Genomic DNA, 20,145 nt, shown 5'->3' on the forward strand with positions numbered 1-20,145 from the left:
ACAAATATCTTCTAGCTAACGAAGACCTGCGAATGCCAATCTTCCTCTTCGAGTTGCAGAAAGACCAACAGGACCCAAATAATTGCATTGATTTTTGAGTGCAACCAGAACATAATTACTGGTAATACAAACACTTAAGATGTCTAGTATTGCGTAGCACCAAAATCGCCAAAAATCCAGAAAGATGCTGAAATAATGTAAAATGCAGTTGCAATAATTTGTTTTCATCCTCACGTTGCTTGAAAAACTTTCTAATTTCCCAGCTGTCGATCATTGATTAACAATGTTGCTTGACCGTGTGTCCGAAATAAGCATATTTTTTTCTGCTTTGCTTCCTCGTTACCACGACAATTTCGGTGAAATTAGTTGGCTGCGTTAATGGCGCACAAAAAGGTGAAAGGAAAACTATTTTTGGGTCGCAGCAAAGTAAACACTCAAAAAAACAGTTGCTCCATTAAAACTAAAAGCTCTAATTAGATCTAAATTATTAACTTACCAATACGACTAGATGAACAGACGCATTCTTTTTGCTTGGTGGTCAAAACTCACATTATATAAATCGTCAATTTTGATTTCACTGCCAAAATGTCACCGAACAAATAATTTTCGCGTAAAAGGGACCGCATAGATGCCCCTTGGAGTGATATATAACTCCATTCAGCTGCCTTTTAGCAGATATACTTAGGACAGCTATGATCTATTATTTCAAACCTTGACATTCATTGTTCCAGAAAAGAGAGAAAAGCACCTTTAATTTCAAAATAATTATCCATTAATTTGTCAGTCTATACAAGATCATTTGAGTTCACACCCCTTTTTGGCGACCCTTCTATGAAGAGGGAGAGAGGGGACTGGTGGCGAAGCCAGTTGCAGTTGAGAACAGAGATATGACTTTGGCTGCCTGCTTTGCCTCTAGGAACAGTCTCGCTTCCCTCAGCCAGTCATGGGCCACTTCAGCTGGTTTACCTGTATTGTTAAAACCCACATCGAATCAACATTAACAAATCAGCAATCATCGTACAGAACAGCCTTCGTCAGTCAGGAGCCTATTTCTCAGTTCTTTTATCAATGTTGAGGGTGTATGTGAAAATCATAGAAGTGCGTAGGTCTAAGTGGAGGGGGGGGGGGGGGGGGGGTGGAGTCCATAACAACATCTAAAACTCTACCCTGTTAAACTCTAACACGCAAGGGTCTACTATGTTTCAAAGAACTGCTACTTCTCACGTATAGCCTTGATGTAAAGGTTGTAGGTTGTGACTCTGCTTGAAGTCACAGAACTTCTGGCGTTTATCGAGAACCGCGAAGCGGTTCGAGATATTAAGTCAGAATTTCGAAGTGACTTCTGCAGAGTCACTTAACCATGCTTAAGACTCGAAATGCGCACGTTTTAAAATGACGAAAGTCAACGAAATTCAACTTCTGGCTAAGTAGCAATTTCTGGCATTTTGACTTCTGGCACTGCAGACTTTCGGCATTTTAAAATGTGCACGTGAGTGTTTTAAATTGAGTTCATTGTATCGTGTGAGACAATAATTTTGGTTGGATATTCCCTTCACTTTATTTTCTATTTGTGCTACAGGCCATAATATCATTGCTTAAGGGTTTAAGCTCTATAGTAAGGGTTTAAGGGTTTAGTTTAAGGGTTTAAGCTCTATAAGTATGTGTCGAACGTTAACAGATCTTTTGTTGGTAAATGGTTAATAAATTTGTGGCTTAAATTGAAAAAGAACCCAAATAATTGCTACAAACTTTGTTGTTTGAGAGCAATTAAAAACGTGACAATTTGGTTTTTCGTTCTAATGCTGACATTATACTACAGTGGTCAATGCATCTAATATGCTAATGATAAATCCTCTCTTGTATTATTTGGTAAATGCGCATTGTGTGGGTGGTGGGGGTATTCAAAAATTTAAGGGCGGCCATTCAAATGCTCTCATGAAAATAACTCAAGCATGAAAATAACCCAAATCATCCCTTCATGTCTCGAAGTTGTGCATACGCAACAGCTCAGTTGATGCGTACACTTAGAGCCCAAGAACACTCTAGAAGAACTCTCATTTGGTAAATGCGCATTGTGTGGGTGGTGGGGGTATTCAAAAATTTAAGGGCGGCCATTCAAATGCTCTTATGAAAATAACTCAAGCATGAAAATAACTCAAATCATCCCTTCATGTCTCGAACTTGTGCATACGCAACAGCTTAGTTGATGCGTACACTTAGAGCCCAAGAACACTCTAGAAGAACTCTCATTTGGTAAATGCGCATTGTGTGGGTGGTGGGGGTATTCAAAAATTTAAGGGCGGCCATTCAAATGCTCTTATGAAAATAACTCAAGCATGAAAATAACTCAAATCATCCCTTCATGTCTCGAAGTTGTGCATACGCAACAGCTTAGTTGATGCGTACACTTAGAGCCCAAGAACACTCTAGAAGAACTCTCACTTGGTAAATGCGCATTGTGTGGGTGGTGGGGGTATTCAAAAATTTAAGGGCGGCCATTCAAATGCTCTTATGAAAATAACTCAAGCATGAAAATAACTCAAATCATCCCTTCATGTCTCGAAGTTGTGCATACGCAACAGCTTAGTTGATGCGTACACTTAGAGCCCAAGAACACTCTTATGAAAATAACTCAAGCATCCCTTCCAAATCATCTCTTCATGTCTCGAAGTTGTGCATACGCAACAGCTTAGTTGATGCGTACACTTAGAGCCCAAGAACACTCTAGAAGAGCAGCTCAGACACTTAATGCCCGCTAGCTTTTGCAGTTGATCCTGATTTGGAATCACTTAAGATTCCTTATTATGGACTCCTTATTATTCCTTATTAAGGGCGGCCATTCAAATGCTCTTATGAAAATAACTTAAGCATGAAAATAACTCAAATCATCCCTTCATGTCTCGAAGTTGTGCATACGCAACAGCTTAGTTGATGCGTACACTTAGAGCCCAAGAACACTCTTATGAAAATAACTCAAGCATGAAAATAACTCAAGCATGAAAATAACTCAAGCATGAAAATAACTCAAGCATGAAAATAACTCAAGCATGAAAATAACTCAAGCATGAAAATAACTCAAATCATCCCTTCATGTCTCGAAATCATCCCTTCATGTCTCGAAGTTGTGCATACGCAACAGCTTAGTTGATGCGTACACTTAGAGCCCAAGAACACTCTAGAAGAGCAGCTCAGACACTTAATGCCCGCTAGCTTTTGCAGTTGATCCTGATTTGGAATCACTTAAGATTCCTTATTATGGACTCACCTTTCAAATTATTTAACAGCTTTACACACATAGCCACGTCACCTCGTTCCAAAGCCAACTCAGCATAACTCAACAGCGAATAATTGTCCACTTGCTCCAAATCGACCTCAGCAGGAATCGAACTCACTGTCATTGTAAAAGCTGACCTCACTAATGACAAAAAATGATTGTACATTGAATCGCGCCCTGTTGCGTTGTCAACTTTGCCCAATCTGTAGCAAATTTTAGATACTTTTTTGAATCTGCTTTTCAACATTTCTTCTGTGTAAACACCACGTCTTCGCGCAATTGGGGACATTGAATTAACGACTGTTGAAACAAGAGGGTCATTTTCTGATGAGTTGACAATTTCGATTCGTCTTGCAAACTGGTGCAGTGGTTGTAACTGATTCTCTAAATCTTTCGCATTTTCTGACGATATTTCAGTCTCACGCGTGAGTTGATTTCTGAAACGTGACTATAATATTTATAAGTCATTATGAGGTACGTTTCGAGCTAACGTTTTTAACCAAAGTTTCACGATTTTATCAATCCTACGGAATTTTGTTCCGTATAATTGATGAATCCTACTGTTTTATTTTCTTAACGGAAACCTAATCAAGATGTGAAAAGTTCAAGTCAATTTGCGGACTTAGAAATTCTTCAATGCATTCTAATTCCGATACAATTGACTTAACACACTCTTTGAGGAAAAGCGTCAAATAAAATTAAACATAGCCGACTCAAAGTCGGAAGAATTGCTCTCGTACGACTAGTGGAAGCTCTAATCAATTGCAACCTGCTTCAGTCAGGGGGGAGGGAGGGAGGGAGGTGGAGCCTAAATGGGACTAAGAAGTTCAATAAAGGGCTTCAAATAACCACATTAGAGGTTAACATATACCACTATTAAGATTTAAAGTAAAAAATGGCACCAGTTTAGGCACACTTTTCATTTGACTTTTAGGATTAAATTGCCGCTAATTGAGTTAAGCTGCTTGAAATTGTGATTGAGAATTTTAGATCACGCGAAACGCAAAAAGTCAAGGGCGTAAAAGTCACTGGAAAAGTCAAAATTGTCAGGCGAAAAATTTGCATAAAAAAGACAAACACGTTTACAATAATTGCTATGAACTTCGTTCAAGAGCAATTAATAACCTGAATGCCTCTGAAGCCAGCCACATGTAGTGAGAGTAGAGTGCTTTCCTCTGTGAATCTGCCCTCACATCTACCGCAGACTCAATACCCTGAAAGAAAAAAGTACTCGACCCTAATTCACAGATAACAAAGCAAATCAACTCTCTTTGTGTGTATCCTTATCCTGTGTGTAATCATGAAAGATTACATAATAAATGGCCAAACTGCATGAACGTGTTCCAATAGATAGACAAGTAAGAGGCTTTAGGAATTTTTTCTACTGAAGCATAAAGAGCAAACTATTCATATATTTACGAGGCGATTTTGAAGATGTAAATATTTACCAAACGTTTTTGTTGTGGTTATAACTTTAAGTTTAAATTTTTGAAGATTGAAAAAAAGTGTAATTCGTAGCTGAGGTAGCCAGAAAATTACAAACCACTGAAACTATTCCACAGAACTGAATGATGGTAATCAATGGTAAGATTCCCAATTTCCATAAACAAAATGTGCCAAAATAATTTGCATGCAAAAATAATGATGACATTATCAACAACCTTCAACATACAGTAGTCCTTTATTGACCTTGATAGGACCTCAATTGATCGTAATTATTGGTAAAGTCATTTAGAGAGCGAGGTAAACTATTTACGTTACGAAAACGCATCACACAATTCAACCTAAAACTCATTTTGAGATATGACTTTCAGCACAAAAAACAGCACGATAGCGACGAGAGTAGAGCAAAAATCACTACTAACGATTGTTAGAAATGACGCCACGCGCACAGTACAAAAAAGACAAAAGAGCAGTATCAAAAGATCAAAATTGGTGCTTTGAGGTTTGCAGTGTGAAAAATGTAAAACAAAAATTGGGGTGAGACGACGAAACAGAAGAATAGCCAGAAGAATTCCCGATACGACTCGAAGCGTCCGGATATTCCGAAAAAAATTAAGGGAGGTCAAACTTTTAAGATGAAGAACAGCCATTCACACCGTGAAATTCTCTCCTCAAAACAATTTGGTGAATCTCACACTTAGAGACTAGTAAGGCGTAAGGCTCTAAGCGAGCTGCTCCGCCGCTTAATGCAATTATCCTTTTGTTTTTGAGGACTGAGAGGTAAAAAGAGACAAAAAATCGGCCAAGCGACAATCGGGATGAAAAAGATAACAGGACTAATATAGTTGCTACAAACTTCGTTTGAGAGCAATTAATCAACTGAACTATTCAGATCAACGACACTATTCAGATTAGCATTAACAAAAAAAGATAAAGAAAATTTTAAAATTAAACAAAACAAATCAGAAAACTGAGAAGCAAATGTTGGCACTCTGAATATACGCCTGCGGAGAGTACGGGGGAGGGGTGGAGTGAGGCTAGGCGGGTCTAAAGCTCAAAAGAATTGGCGTTCACAACATGAAGTTATGTCTGCTCAGCAGTTTCATTGAATCTCATACGTAGAGACTACTTAAGCTTTTAGAGAACTGCTCAAAAACTAAATGCTCTCCAGCTTTACTAGTTTATCCCGTTTCTTGAGACAAAAAAAATCATGAAAATTACACTCGAAACGCATTATTAGGCTCTCAAAAACATTAGGGTATCGATTTCTGTAGGTTGCATATTCATGAGGCGTCGATCAAAATTTACTTCTACAAAAAAACCAAGTTAAAACGTGAGAAAAACCAAAAAATAGGGCCAAAAAGACATAAACACGGCTAAAAACGGCCATCTAAATGCGCCAATCTCTCAAAAACTCTTTTCAAGGTCAAAAAGTCATTCACTCAACGCAGTGCATGAACAAAAAACTTTCTCACTCAAAAAGTTAGTTCACAGGGCAATTTTACTCACTTTCAATATTAGGTCAAAACGCCGCTTGAACAAAAACAACATCCGCTAAATCTTAAATCAACTGGCACCTACTAAAGTGACTACTAAAACCAAAAACAATCATCAAAAAATGATAAATAGCCCATCAATCCTATATATAAAACAAAACAAAATTTTTGCACAAAATTAAAAACATCAAACTGCGCGAGCAGCAAAAATCACGCCATTTTAGGCTCATAAAACTTTCTAATTTAAGAAAAATTTGAATATTGCAAAAAATTGCCAAAAATTTGAATACTGTCTAAGCATTATTTTACAATATATAAACACTAATCCATTGGTAAATAAACGGTGCACATTAGTTGTCGCATTAAATCACAATGAACGCAATAAAACTAAACAATGGCCAAGAAATTAATCACATCGGAATGAATCATGAAAAAGACTAACGAGACAACAATATTTAAACGCAAAAAATTGTATATAACCAAAACCAAGGCCTAAAAATTTTCGCGGAAAAAGAGTGTCGTTTAAAAAACGAAGCTAGCACAACCTCAGTGCCATATTATATTAAATAAGAATCAAAGGTAAACAAAAACTTTAAAAAAATCAAAAGAAAAGACAAAAATTAATAGTTCAAATCAATAATATCATTTCAATAAAGACAGAGCGAATAAAACTATAGGTCTTAGAAGACTGTTAAAAATTAATATGCTATAATGTGGAGCATACATACAATGCGGAAAAGATAAACAAAAAAACGTCGCAATTTCTGAAAAATCAAATTAAAAATTAAATTGGAAAATCTAATTAGAAAAAAAATGATGTAAAAAACATGAATTTTTTTGTTATTCAGCAATCGAGGTTTTAAGATAATTACATCTACAATCACCTGTCGAAGAAGAAAGTGAAAACAGCTCACGTGCGAAACAGTAAAATAATTTGAAAAAAAATGTTCGAAAAATGGTGAAAATTTTCACCGAACTTCAGAGAGCTATTGCCAAAAAAATCAATTAGGAACAAAACGAAACCAAAAACACCAACGAAGCACCAATTGACTTTTTCAAAGACGTTTGTAATTAAACTCAAAGTACAAACACAAACAATCGTATTAATATGTATACAATTCTAAACGAAAATACCTTACTTCAAAAAGAGGCATCCAACTCAGGAATTGTCGAAGAGACGTTGCCATATTTACTAATTTGGTTGGAAAAAAAGTCCAATCAAAGATCCAAAAATGAAGAAATTAATGGGAAATAAAGGCAAAAATTGCCCAAAAAGAAACAGAATAATGTGCCAATTTTGCATTTCAAACGCATTATTAGGCTCTTAAAAACATGTTCGATTAGGCTCTCAAAAACAGATCGAAAACAAGTATTGACTTCAGATGGTGGCACAATCATGCGGCTTTGATCAAAATTTACTTCTGATCAAAGCCGCAAAATTTACTTCTTCTAGTCGTAAATACGAAAAACCAACTTACAAAAAAATGGGCAAAATGGGCGGAAACACGGCTAAAAACTGTCATCTATATAAGCTAATCTCTCAAAAACTCTTTCAAAGTCAAGTCATTCACTCAAAGCAGCCCATGAACAAAAAACTTCTCTCGCTCAGAAAAAGTCAGTTTACACGGCGATTGTATTCACATTCACAATTAGTTCAAAACGCCGCCTGAACAAATAGTACGTCCGGTAAAAAAAACCTTACGAAAAAAATATTCCTCCTCTTCGAGTCGTAAATACCTTAAGGAAACCAATACTCCTCTTCGAGTCGTAAATACCTTAAGGAAACCAATATTCCTCTTCGAGTCGTAAATACTTTAAGGAAACCAATACTCCTCTTCGAGTCGTAAATACCTTAAGGAAACCAATATTCCTCTTCGAGTCGTAAATACCTTAAGGAAACCAATACTCCTCTTCGAGTCGTAAATACCTTAAGGAAACCAATACTCCTCTTCGAGTCGTAAATACCTTAAGGAAACCAATATTCCTCTTCGATTCGTGAAAAAGGAGAGCGCCTAAATAATAGCCGTTGAGAAGATGACGGCGGCTATTAAAAACAACTATAACAAAGTAATTACAAATACAATTCAAAAATTATTTAAAAGCGATCATACAAATAAGTGTCAATTGAAAAATACAAAAACACCAAAATCAAGCTTAGGATCAATGTTTTTATGCATCATTCTCCAATTTAATCGCAATGAGACAAACCTTAATTTTAGCTGTGAACAATGCAAATTTCTGCGCGTACTGTTTGCGCAACTCTTCCACTTCTTCTGATAGTTTAGAGTCAAATTGCTCTTTCAGAGTGTTCCTCTCAGCTTCCACAATTGCACCCATTTCACTTTCAAGCTCCGCCTTCTGCTCTGTGAGCTTTTGCTGCATTTCGTTCTCCAGTTGAGCTCGCAGCTTAGATTGGAACTCCTAAAAACCGACGTAAATTGAGATACGATTTTTCATGACTTCTTACCCAATGTCAAAATACACAATGAGCCAAAATGTCCAATGTCATAATACCCCACAAAAAATATTTCCGGTGACCCTTGCGTTCAATAGTACGATTACAAAATAGCAGTTGCTATCACAAGCATGTTGGTATTAACCTGGTTAGTTTTTTATCACAATCTTCTTCGGTTAATTTTATTCTAAATTTTCTCTTAATCGGTAGTAAAAGTTTCACATCAAGTCACGGATCGCTAAGGCATCTCCGTGGTGATTTTATAATTTATTTCGCTTAAGGCGCGATTGAATAGTCTTCGACTCAAGGGTAAATTATTGGGTAAACTTCAGGTATTTTGGCTCATTAGGTATATTGCCTTGACACCCGCGACCCATCTATTTTCTTCCGCAGCACATGATCAAAAAATTTGGGAGATGGATCGATGATAAAACAAATAAATCTTAATGACGTTCGCGGTTTTTCGATCATAAGACTAGTCATTTAGTCTAAAGAAATGTAACATACCCGGATGATTGCCGGAAAATAGCCGCCGTTGATTCCAATAAGCATGCTTGGGATTGAAAGAATGGAATATATTAAAAAAGATTTTTGTACAAAAAAATTTTGCACAAAAATCCGATTTATTTTGATGGCATTTTGTAGTTGAAGATACTTCTGTTTCTTAGAGAGAGGCTACAGGGGCTACTAACAATACCAATAAGCATAAGAGATGGTAACTAAAATCAAAATTCGAGTAACGGGCATCTAAAATTGGGCTTTGTGTGATTATTCCGTTTCTATTTCTGACTTCGTTTTTTGATACTGACTCTGTTCATTTTGAATTGCTTTGCTGAGCAACTGATGTTCAAAATCACTTTTAGCAGAATGAGAGAAGAGAGAAACTAGCAAAGAGAAGTCAAAAAGATTTCACGCAAAATGTCGAAAAGGCGGCAAAATGAGGTAAAGCGAAAAAAAGTTCGACGAAGTAAAAAAAACATACCCAGCAGATTGCCGGAAAATAGCCGCCGTTGATTCCAATAAGCATGATTGGGATTGAAAAAATAGAAGATATTGAAAAAAAAGATTTGTACAAAAACATTTTTTAAGTCCGGTTCATGTTGATGGCATTTCGTAGCTGAACATACTTCTGTTTCTTAGAGAGAGGCTCCAGGGGCTACTAACAATACCAATAAGCATAAGAGATGGTAACTAAGACTTATAGGAACGACGTTCAAATAGCGGGCATCTAAAATTGGGCTTCATGGGTTTATCCCGTTTCTATTTCTGACTTCAATTTTGCATACTGACTCTGTTCATTTTGAAATGCTTTGCTGAGCAACTGATGTTCAAATTCACTTTTCGCAGAATGAGAGAAGAGATAAACTAGCCTAGAGAAGTCAAAAAGATTTCACGCAAAATGTCGAAAAAGCGGCAAAATGGTATAACGAAAAAAAGTTCGACGAAGTAAAAAAATAGGAGCGCTATAATAGCCGGCTGAGAAGATGAGGGCGGCTATTAACTAGTTCAAGTTTGTTCCTAAATATGGTCTCTGAACAATAAATTACAATACTTTTGCTTGTCGTAAATAACTACAAAACCTAGCAGTCTTTTGCTGAAAAATGCTTTAGATACAGCTTGGAGCTGTTTTTTTTTAGATAACGTGTTGTCTGAAGTCGCACTTGAGAATGAACAAGAACCATTAGACAATAAAACACACAAATAACGGATCTATTCTGTTCCCCCCCAGTGTTTTTATGAACCCCAGTTACAAATTATATGTTGTTATATAGCACGTTACTATGTAAGAAAATAGCACGTGCGCCTGGGGATCATAAAAGATTTATGCTCACTAAGCTGTGGGGGGGGGCAAAAGAAAAGATCCCAAATAACAATACATCGGGCTTAATGCATATCATTTGCAACCCTCAAGTGCACGTGCAATTAGAACACATAACGAATTGCTTTAAACAGTGCTTATTTCGAAACTGAAGTCGAAAAAATTACGAGAAAGTCGAAAAAACTGAAAAGATCAAAAGAGGCCAGATGTTTGATAATCAAATCCAAGTTATATTAATTAACAATTTAACGCCTCGAAACAGCTCATGAACTTGGAGGCTTCAGGAGCTACGTGTGACGTGTTTACAAACCATGTCAAGAGTAGGAGTAGTTCTCTCTTGGCCAGTAACTGATGTGTTGTACTGGTCAATTAGGATCCTCTGTTTCTCTTGGTTGAGAAACTGACTTATCAAGAGGCATTTCATCGTCTTTAGTTTCTTCTGTGCCTCCTCATATGCCTCAGTCAACTCACTCCCAGACACCTCACTCAAGTCCAGCTTCTCCTCTCTCCACAACGCCTCGCTCAGCTAAAATCAACTTTATTAGCATCAAAACATAGCCGACTAACGTCGAACGAATTCTTCTAAAACAGCCAGTCGAGCTCATATTAAAGGACTTCCTCAGCTGGGGGTTTCAAACAAGATATTCAAACTCGGTATGACCAAAAATTGCATAAGACCAAGAGAAAAACATTAACCTCGAGAGCCATTTAAAACAACATTCAGTTGCATCCATGCTAGAGTATCCCTCCTCAATTAATCCTTCTATTAGCACAGAAATCAAATAGGTCTGATAAAAATTTGTAACATCAATTATGTTTCCGTTGGTTGTCAGTGTTTGATTTTATTTTTTCAAAACATATAAAATAATAATGTAAGCGATACGTTGAAGTTCACCTGCCTTCAGAATATAATCACAAAACTCTATTGAAATCAAAAATATATATTAATCTATTAATGATTTTCAGGTTACCGAATGCTATTCCCATTAAGATGTTCGTTCCTTAATATAGATATAAAAACCGAATGATCCTAGTTGTCTGTCTATTGGTATATTTTAATGCTGACATTGCAAGAACTGCGTCTTTTGAAATGTATTTTTCTTATTCGCTTTTATATTAAAAGGTAGCTTATTCCACTTTTGGATGCTCCTCAAAATAAAAGATCTTCTACTGTGCTTAATATGCATTTGCGTTCTTGATTTCAGCTCTTTTCTCCGTCTGCTATACTGTAATTGTATGCGGTTTGCACATTTTTCAAAATTTCCGATCTACCCCACCTACTCAAGTCTGTGTTAACTTTTAACAGACAAGACTTTGAAATTATTAATTCAGCTCGTAGGACATGTGATTTGAGAAGAATATCACGGCAATAACCATACTTACGACCCATGCCCGGTTTACAGCACAGTTTTATGTCCCCTTTAATCTGCCAATATATACGCTGTATATTCTTTGCCGACAATATTTGTAAAAAAAACTCCACTGAAAGACAAATGAGAGAGGACTAAAGATTTGAAAATATAACCTTAATTCTAAAGGTTCCCAGATAAAACGAGCGAAAAGCAGCCACCATTTTCCCTAAAACTACCTTTAGATGTACTTCGAATAAGAATTTTGTGTCAAGGTGTATTCCTAAACAACGAGAACTCTCAGCAGATTTTATAACATTCCCCTTCAAAATAACGTTTGTTTCCAATTCATCCCTGATAGTTAAAAAGAGCTCTATGTTATCAGCATTCAAAGTCAGTTGGTTTTCCTTGAAGCAACTGTCTGTCTCCAATAGAATAATCTCGTTCGAGGAATTTTGTTTGCAATATTTTCTCCTGCACAATAGCATCGATATAATATACAAGTAGCGCCTGCAAATTGTGCAAGCTTTAAAGTCACCTTTCCTTTTTTGCGAGAAATCGTTAACGTATAAAAGAACAATCAAGGGACCTAAAACTGTGCCTTGGGGTACACCATGATTGATGAGAAAATTTTGAGACACCTCGGAGCCTATTTTAACGCACTGCGATCGATCTTCGAGAAAATACTGTAATAAATTAATTGCAGGCGCAGAAAAGCTGAAAAGTATTATCAACTTTCGAGACAAGTCATTTGCTTAAGTGTCCTCAGAAGTTGGAGCTACTTTACCCCCACCGTAGTCAATTAACCAACGTAACCAGAGCCAAATATATAAGATTAACTCAAACTTTGAGCGTCACTCATTGGCTCACGAATCAATATCATTGATACTTGTTGATTTATAGAATTGACTAATAGCCTCTTACCTTCAACTCGTGTAGCTTGCCAGCATTACTCATTTCAGCTTCTGAGAACACCAAATTTGACGACGACGATATTAATGATTTACATTTATCCGATAACTTGCGCTCAATTTGCTCCACTAACTCGAGCTGTTCTTCCTCACATTTTTTCTTCATTTTTTCAACTTTACACTGACACTCGATACCTTCTTTCAGACATAAATCAAGCTCGCTGGCCCTTTGTGTAATTTCATCGGACATCTGTATAAACTCTTCGTTTGTGACGCTCGTACTGTTTCTAATCTTCTGTTGTAATTCAACTAATGACTGGGAAATCTTTTTCTCGTCGCGAGCGAATTTATCCAAACTTTTCTCTAACTTGTCAATTTTCTTGTAAAGTTTATCTGAATCTTTGTCCTTTTTCTTGTCTTTATCCTTTTTCAATTCTTTGTCTTTTTTCTTGTCTTCATCCTTTTTCGATTCTTTGTCTTTTTTCGATTCTTTGTCCTTTTTTGATTCCTTGTCCTTTTTGTCTTTATCTTTGTCCTTGTCTTTTTTATCTTTGTCCTTCTTCTCTTTGTCTTTTCCTTTCTTAGAGGCCTTGAATTCGTCTTCGATTGATGCCTCAAGTTCCTTCATCACATCACCTGACATCTGAGTAGATGATTCAAAATCTTGTGTGGATTTTACTGGTCCTCCGATTGGCTTTAATTGATCACTGCTACCCAACCTCCTTCTGTTTAAGTTCGCAAAAGTATCAGGAAAAAAATAATAGACAAGAGCACCACCCACACCCACGAAGGCGGTGCCTCCCAGAACTACAGGAATAAAATTGAAACCGGGTCCCTCTTCAGCTCCACTTTGGGAGCTATTTCTCTGAGGACCGTTACTTCTCCTAACTCGGGACAAAGCTATGTGTCTTCTGTTTTGACTGTGAATTCTGTTCACGTGTCGCAGACACGACACCATTCTTTGTTCATGCATATCTGAAGCATAATAGTAGTATTAAAATTACTGATAGTATCTTAAAAAGGTCAAACTCATTTTTGGTCAAGACTCGCTTTTCATAGCACAAAATTTAAATATTATGAGATAATATAAATATATAATTATATATAATTATATATAAATATAAATAATTATATAATATTAATATAATAAAAATATTATTCTCATAATATAAAAATTATGAAAAGATAAAAACGTAAAATATAACAAGAAAGCTCGGTAATGTTCTTTTGGTCTTAATTGTCCGATCCCTCTCATCCACAAACTTCCAAAGCCAAGAAGTTTTATGCAACGTCAACATTAAGTTTTAGATTCAAGAATTTAGCGTAAAAAATGTATTGAACAATTTTTTTCTCTATAGATCAGCAAAAAATTTTTTTCTCTATAGATCAGCAAAAAGTTTTGTCACAACAATTTTCAGTAGTATTATAGGTTATCAATATTTTTTTTAAAATAAAAAGATCTATCAAAACGTCCTAAATAACTCCGAAAGAAAGAATCCATCCTATCCGTGGTATAGAAACTAAAAAAAAGAATGACACAAGCAAAGTTATGAAAATTGTTGAGTTCACATGTCGTTTTAACTAACATAACATATTGTAATCGAAATTTTAATATGTGAAGCTTTATAAATTGCAAAATGAAAGCTGAACATTTAGGAATCTAATAAAAATGAAATCTGAATCCTTCTTTTGTTGGAAAGTTTCCTTCATATAACCAATGATCAATTTTTAGCATTGAGCTTGGATAACAAACAGATTGAGGGTTCAAATAATAAAACTGTAGTTTGGTTTACATGTCGCAACTTATCGCTTACTGACGGTTTAATTATTGTTACCTGTTCTTTGTTTGAAGAATGCTAAATTGTAGACATGAATAAGAGTGGATAACGTAATTTTTTTAGAAAAAAAACGAAATAACCAATGCAGTTCTCTGCCGAGAAATAAAAGTGAACAATTAGGACTAAAATGTGCTAAACACGAATAAACAGCCAGTAGCTCCCGATAAGCCAAATTTTTGAATAAAGTGAAAATCATACCAGAGGCAATTCCACTAGCTTGTTGTTGTTGTAGCTGTCGCACAGAGCTGTAATTCGCAGGTAATTTTGGCGGGATACCGGCGCTTATTGCCGTTTTTAACTGGTACCCCAGTTGCATTTGTATTACAAAAACTAGATATATTAGTAGTAGTGCGTGACTGCCTATCCACAACTTGTTTGTGGTGCGGCGACCATTCTGCATCTACAACATGGCGGATGACATGCGGTCCCGGGTTAGGGGGACCAGAAGGGGCATCGTCAATTTCGGGGGAAAGGTGCAAGGTGGCGGATTATTCTGTGCAGTGTGGTAGACAAAAGTCCAGCCATTTGGCTACCTCCTCTGGTCTTTCCCACAGGTCAATCACTTTCAGGTCCGTGGTGTTCTTAGTGAAGTGGAAAATGTACTTTACGTCATGTGGTGCCACTTCACATTGGTGACAGCGGTTATCAACATTGTCACAGATCCTACTCCAGTAAGAGTTTATCAGAGGACAGTTATCAGTTGTGATAATCGGATACGTGCAATTCGTGGTAGCGTTTGTTCTGCTATCTTTGTGGGAGTTGTACCTAGTTGCCTGCTGTCTCTGTTTAACTGAGTATGGACCGTGTGTCGGTGGATACTTTTGAGCGCTGTTTTGTAATTGTGGCGATTTAATTGCTCTTTATTTTTTATGTCTTGTTTCACGAGGTCTCTATAAACATCATTTAGTGTCGGTCTCATGGGACGAAAACTGGTTGAAGAAGTTGTCTTATGATTAGCACGATGGCTCTGATAATTGCCGACTAGAAATTGCTCTGCTAACATTTCTACGTGAGTTTTAACAGGCAGCATTTCACCCTCGTAGTGTAAGTCATTGATGTCAGACATTTTTACACAGCCAGTAATTGTTGCGAAGAACAACTTTTTGTTGCGCTTGCAGGTGGTTCAAATTTCCACTGGCTTCAAAGTTGGATAACGGTTACTCTAACGGTTGGACACTATTGTAATGCAAAATTGTTGCTGGAAACAAAGTTTTTTTTAAAAAATCAAAGTAATTAAAATATCCTGAAGTCCCAAAGAAATGCTTTAGATGAAAAAAGGTCACACATTAAAAAATAATTTTACAAAACCTGCAAGAACAAATATCGCTTGTTTGCCGTTTCCATTTGGTTCCTTGAATTGCTATTAAAATTAGAATATTTGAAACTAAACAAACTTATCTTTTTGGTAAACCTTCCATCGTGATATTGTGGTTATTTCTTCTATCTAAGATCTGCCTGTGACACCGGTACTAAAAAATAATCGACTTCCAAATTGCCATTATTTTCTGCGGACAGAAATTTTTTGAAAAAGAAGCCACTCATCGATTTTTTTTAAATTATAAGTAATCTAAACGCAACATATTTCTGAAAGTAGAATGTATGACAAGCACCGCTATCAAACCGTCGAATTTCTATAACCTTTTGGGCTCACAAAATGCACTTAAAAATGTATGAAAAGACAAAAATGCTTCAGTTTGAGATCGAAATCTATCAACCGAAACATTGCTTAAACGCTGGGAGTTCAGATATCACAAATTGCAAATTTCATGGCTTTGATCGCTATATCTATGGTAAATCTAAGTAAGCGATCTTGTTTTGAGCATACCACACTAATATTTAATGGAGTTAATGGCTTTTTTCAAAATGCCTGTAGCTCTTTAGACTTTTATGTAGGAAAAACCAATATCTACATCGCGTTTTTATAACTTTAGTTTCAATTTTCAAATGGATTATACGCAGCGCCATGGTCCGCAAATATTTTCTCGGGGGGCCTAATTTAGAATATACATATCGAAAAAGTAATATCTTGATCTTCTTTTTTGAATTTTTAGTACAACTTCATTTCTCGTATCTTTGGTTCCAGATATGTTGGCTGTTCGTCAAATAACTTGTCCACATCCCACAAAACGGATTCTTTCCAAATCGGCTAAGACTGTACATTTAATGGTGATTCCACTTTGACAGTCCATCATTTTGTGACCATAGCATCCCTTATTGGGGCTGTTTGCGCAATTTTTTGTGCCTGGTAAATTTCTTTTCATGCACTGATTCGATGCTAATCTGTTGAAATTTCCTCATTCAAATTTGTCCCCAAAATCCCCAAGTAAACTGTTCATGTTCTGCATGGCAGGCTCTGAAGATATTGAACCGCTGAAAAAAATTTTCTTTTCACTGTTTGATCTGTTACGGGATATAAATTCCGCTTTAGTTTTTTTCCGTACTAATTCTGCCAGTTGTTTTTTCTCTCGCTGAGACTGGATGCTTTCAAAATGAATGGTCATGAGCCATCTTGATGCTTGCGTCTTCTGACAATGGCTTTTCGTCCTCAACCCTTGCCAAACAATAATTCATATTTGTTACTCTTCTAACTTTAAATTATTAATCGGTTTCAAATTATTAAAACATTTGGTTTCGGCTTGATATAAAGTCATGAGGCAAAAAAATAACAATTGTCCCAATCTCGCTAGCATTACTTCTTTGTACTAATACTGTTTCTAAACCTTGGTGACTGGCATCAGAAACAATCTAGAAAATTGTCTCCCGTCTTAAATAAAATATAAACCATTAATTTGTTCTCCAAGATTCTTGTTTTTCTTTTTTAGGAATTCCCTGATCGCAGCCTTTGTTGTGCCAAGTTGGGCATTATTTTTAGGGCCAGCAATCAAGCCTAGCAATGACATTAGCTCTTTTTGGAAATTCGATATCATGGTTGAATATCTGCCTCTCTCTGTTTCCTTTGACATAATGCCATCGGTACTTACTTTGTGTTTAGAAATTCAATTTTTATATTAATCGGTGAAAAACTAAGGCCACACTAATTTTTGTACATACACAAATGGATATGGTCAAATGGATTTCAATAAAAATCAACATTTGTCACAGAGAAAAACAGTTTAAACAATCTCAGAGCTACGTTAGGACTTCCAAGGACAATGTTCAAATGTATGTATCTCAGGTAATAAACAGATCAGTCAACATAGCCGGCGAATTGCCAAAAAATAGCCGCCATTGACCCCACTAACCGGCATTGACCCCACGTTGGGGTTGAAACCGTAAGAAAAAAAATAAAACAAATTGCTGATAACCTAAATTTTAGGTTGTCGGCAATTTGCCAACAAGTGTTCTAATTTCTTATGCAGTTTCATTTGATAACTATGGTGAAATCTCCTTTTAAATTCGAGAACAATAAACTTAACACTAATATCAGTTAGCAGTAAACACAAGGAACTTCGAGTCTTAATGCAAAAAAAAATAATGACAGCCAAAAAATTTTCAAAGTGTCAAGAAGTATTCTAATTTGCTCCACAGTTCCATCAGATTCAATAAACATTGCGTGTTCAGCTTCTATGCTGTAGAACAAAAAGCTCAATACTAATAGGATTTATACTCTCAGGAACTTTGATAACGTAATGTACTAAGTCTTCAAATATTAAGTATAAAAGCCCGGGTTTTATTGGTTTATCCCGCTTCTTTTCACTTTTTGAACTGGAACGTTGTTGCGTAAATTTGCTGAATCAATTCTAAATTCATTTCAGTTGAGACCATGGTAAAAGCCCTCTCTCTACACAATGGTAAGATAGACAGCAAACACCAACTTTGCAGAAAACCACTACAGACAATAAAAGGTCATCAAAGTTATTTGGCAAATATAAAATTTTTACGATATTAATGAAAATAAGAAGCATTAAAGCCACTGAAACTCCACATAGAACTTGAACTTTTCAATATCTATTTCACAATCTATCAATAGAAAGCATATATCATTTTTAATGATGAAAACAATTGGTGGACCACGAAACAAATGCAGGGAATAATTAAAAGATCAAATATTTTCGATTAAAAAAATGCTGTCACAGCCAATTAAATTATAAGCATTGCACTTAAACCATTCATTAGACTCAATTATGCTTATTTATTTCTAAGGGAAAACAAATGAGACCTATCATTAAAGCGATTAACCGATAGTACAACGAAAAACAAATACAAAAAGGTCAATGAAAAAAAGTCTCTAAATACTAAAACAAGCCGCGTCGAAGTAGTAATGGGACTCATATGAGAGTTGTCATAATGAGACTAAGTGACGGATTTAAAAAATACCACAAGATGGAAAAGTCCAAAAAATCGCTACTTTATTGCGAAAACAGTTGGTGCCAAAGTCGTTAAAATCATTATTTTCGAATCGAAAAGTTCAAATTAACATGCATCAATAGAATCATTGAGACCAATCATTGATGAGACTAAGTAACAAAACAAAAGAAAGGAATAAAAAACTGGAAAAATCCGAAGTGAATCATCAAGAAGACAAATAACGTTAAAGTCTTTGAAAAACCATCAGTGGTCTTTTGCCGGGTTTAAACAAGTGCAACTATGCATTATTAGAACACACTTTTTGCCTTTTAAAAGTATTCGGACAGAAACAAAAGCAGCGAGAAAAAATACAAATAGCCGCACGTGAAAAAAAACATTTACACTTAAAAACAGGATCTTTTCGGTTTGTGCCCCCCTGTACTTTATGCACCCCCAGTTACAGAGCACGAATATTTACATAGTAATTCATTGAGTAAAAATATGGCACGTGCTTCGGGGGCGGGGGGGTGCAAATAATATACATCTACTGAGCTGGGGGCAGAAAAAGAAAAATCCGAAAAAGTAAAGTCCATTTAAAAACAATTTAACTTCACATTAAAAATAGCTTTGAAAAAATGTGACCCCATAAAACTACTCGCTTTTCGTTCCTCTTACTACTCCAGCCTGACTAAACGCACTACTCCAATTTGACTTCTCATTGACACGAAAAGCCAAAAAAATGTGAACAGATCTTAAACGACAGCTCATCAACAAAATTCGAACTATTTGAATTGTAAAAACATAGTAGGGCCAGTCATGAAACACAAATCAAAGGATTGAGAAAACTAAATACAAATTTATCAGCATCCCGAAAATTACATCCAATATCAAACAAATCATACACCAGACATCCACAAAATCAACCACACAACCAAAACTTAATTCAATTCTGTTTCAAAAAATTTGGCTATGAAAGTTACTAGGTCCAACAACATCCACGTCAAAAAAAATTTAAAAATTTTGGCGTAAGACAGCAATTATCAACTTTATAGAGAACCACGGGGACAAAGTAAAAGGACAACGCAAACGAAATTTCGCAAATATCGATTTTTACTAACGTTTATGCAAATAATTGGCACTGAAATTCTTATAACCTAATGCACTATCCATCAATAGAAAGAATAAATCAATTTTAAATCAAACATTTCATGGACCGCTGAACAAAAACAACAAAAACAGGCAACAATTACAAATTAATTGACATCCTTAAATA

At 35.9% G+C, this 20,145-nt stretch overlaps 1 protein-coding gene across 1 annotated transcript; it reads right to left on the bottom strand.

The window, feature by feature from the left end:
- Nucleotides 1-732: 732 nt before the first annotated feature.
- On the bottom strand, nucleotides 733-13,721 carry LOC142339653 (uncharacterized). Its single transcript, XM_075389845.1, has 6 exons — nucleotides 12,761-13,721; nucleotides 10,798-11,013; nucleotides 8,422-8,634; nucleotides 4,400-4,488; nucleotides 3,266-3,711; nucleotides 733-966 (listed from the first exon to the last, which is right to left on the bottom strand). The coding sequence occupies exons 1-6, from the start codon at nucleotides 13,718-13,720 to the stop codon at nucleotides 830-832; spliced, it is 2,061 nt and encodes a 686-aa protein (XP_075245960.1). The 5' UTR covers nucleotide 13,721; the 3' UTR covers nucleotides 733-829.
- Between the last annotated feature and the right edge of the window lie 6,424 nt (nucleotides 13,722-20,145).

This window comes from Convolutriloba macropyga, chromosome 5 (assembly GCF_964194025.1).
Source record: "Convolutriloba macropyga chromosome 5, txConMacr16.3, whole genome shotgun sequence".
NCBI classification, from domain to species: Eukaryota; Metazoa; Xenacoelomorpha; order Acoela; family Convolutidae; genus Convolutriloba; species Convolutriloba macropyga.

Coding starts and splice junctions, on each gene's coding strand:
- LOC142339653 (XM_075389845.1), bottom strand. CDS start 13,720: ATGCATGAACAAAGAATGGTGTCGTGTCTGCGACACGTGAACAGAATT. Junction 8,635..10,797: donor CTACTCCTACTCTTGACATG/GTTTGTAAACAC, acceptor GTCGGTTTTTAG/GAGTTCCAATCTAAGCTGCG. Junction 3,712..4,399: donor CTGGCTTCAGAGGCATTCAG/GTTATTAATTGC, acceptor GTCACGTTTCAG/AAATCAACTCACGCGTGAGA.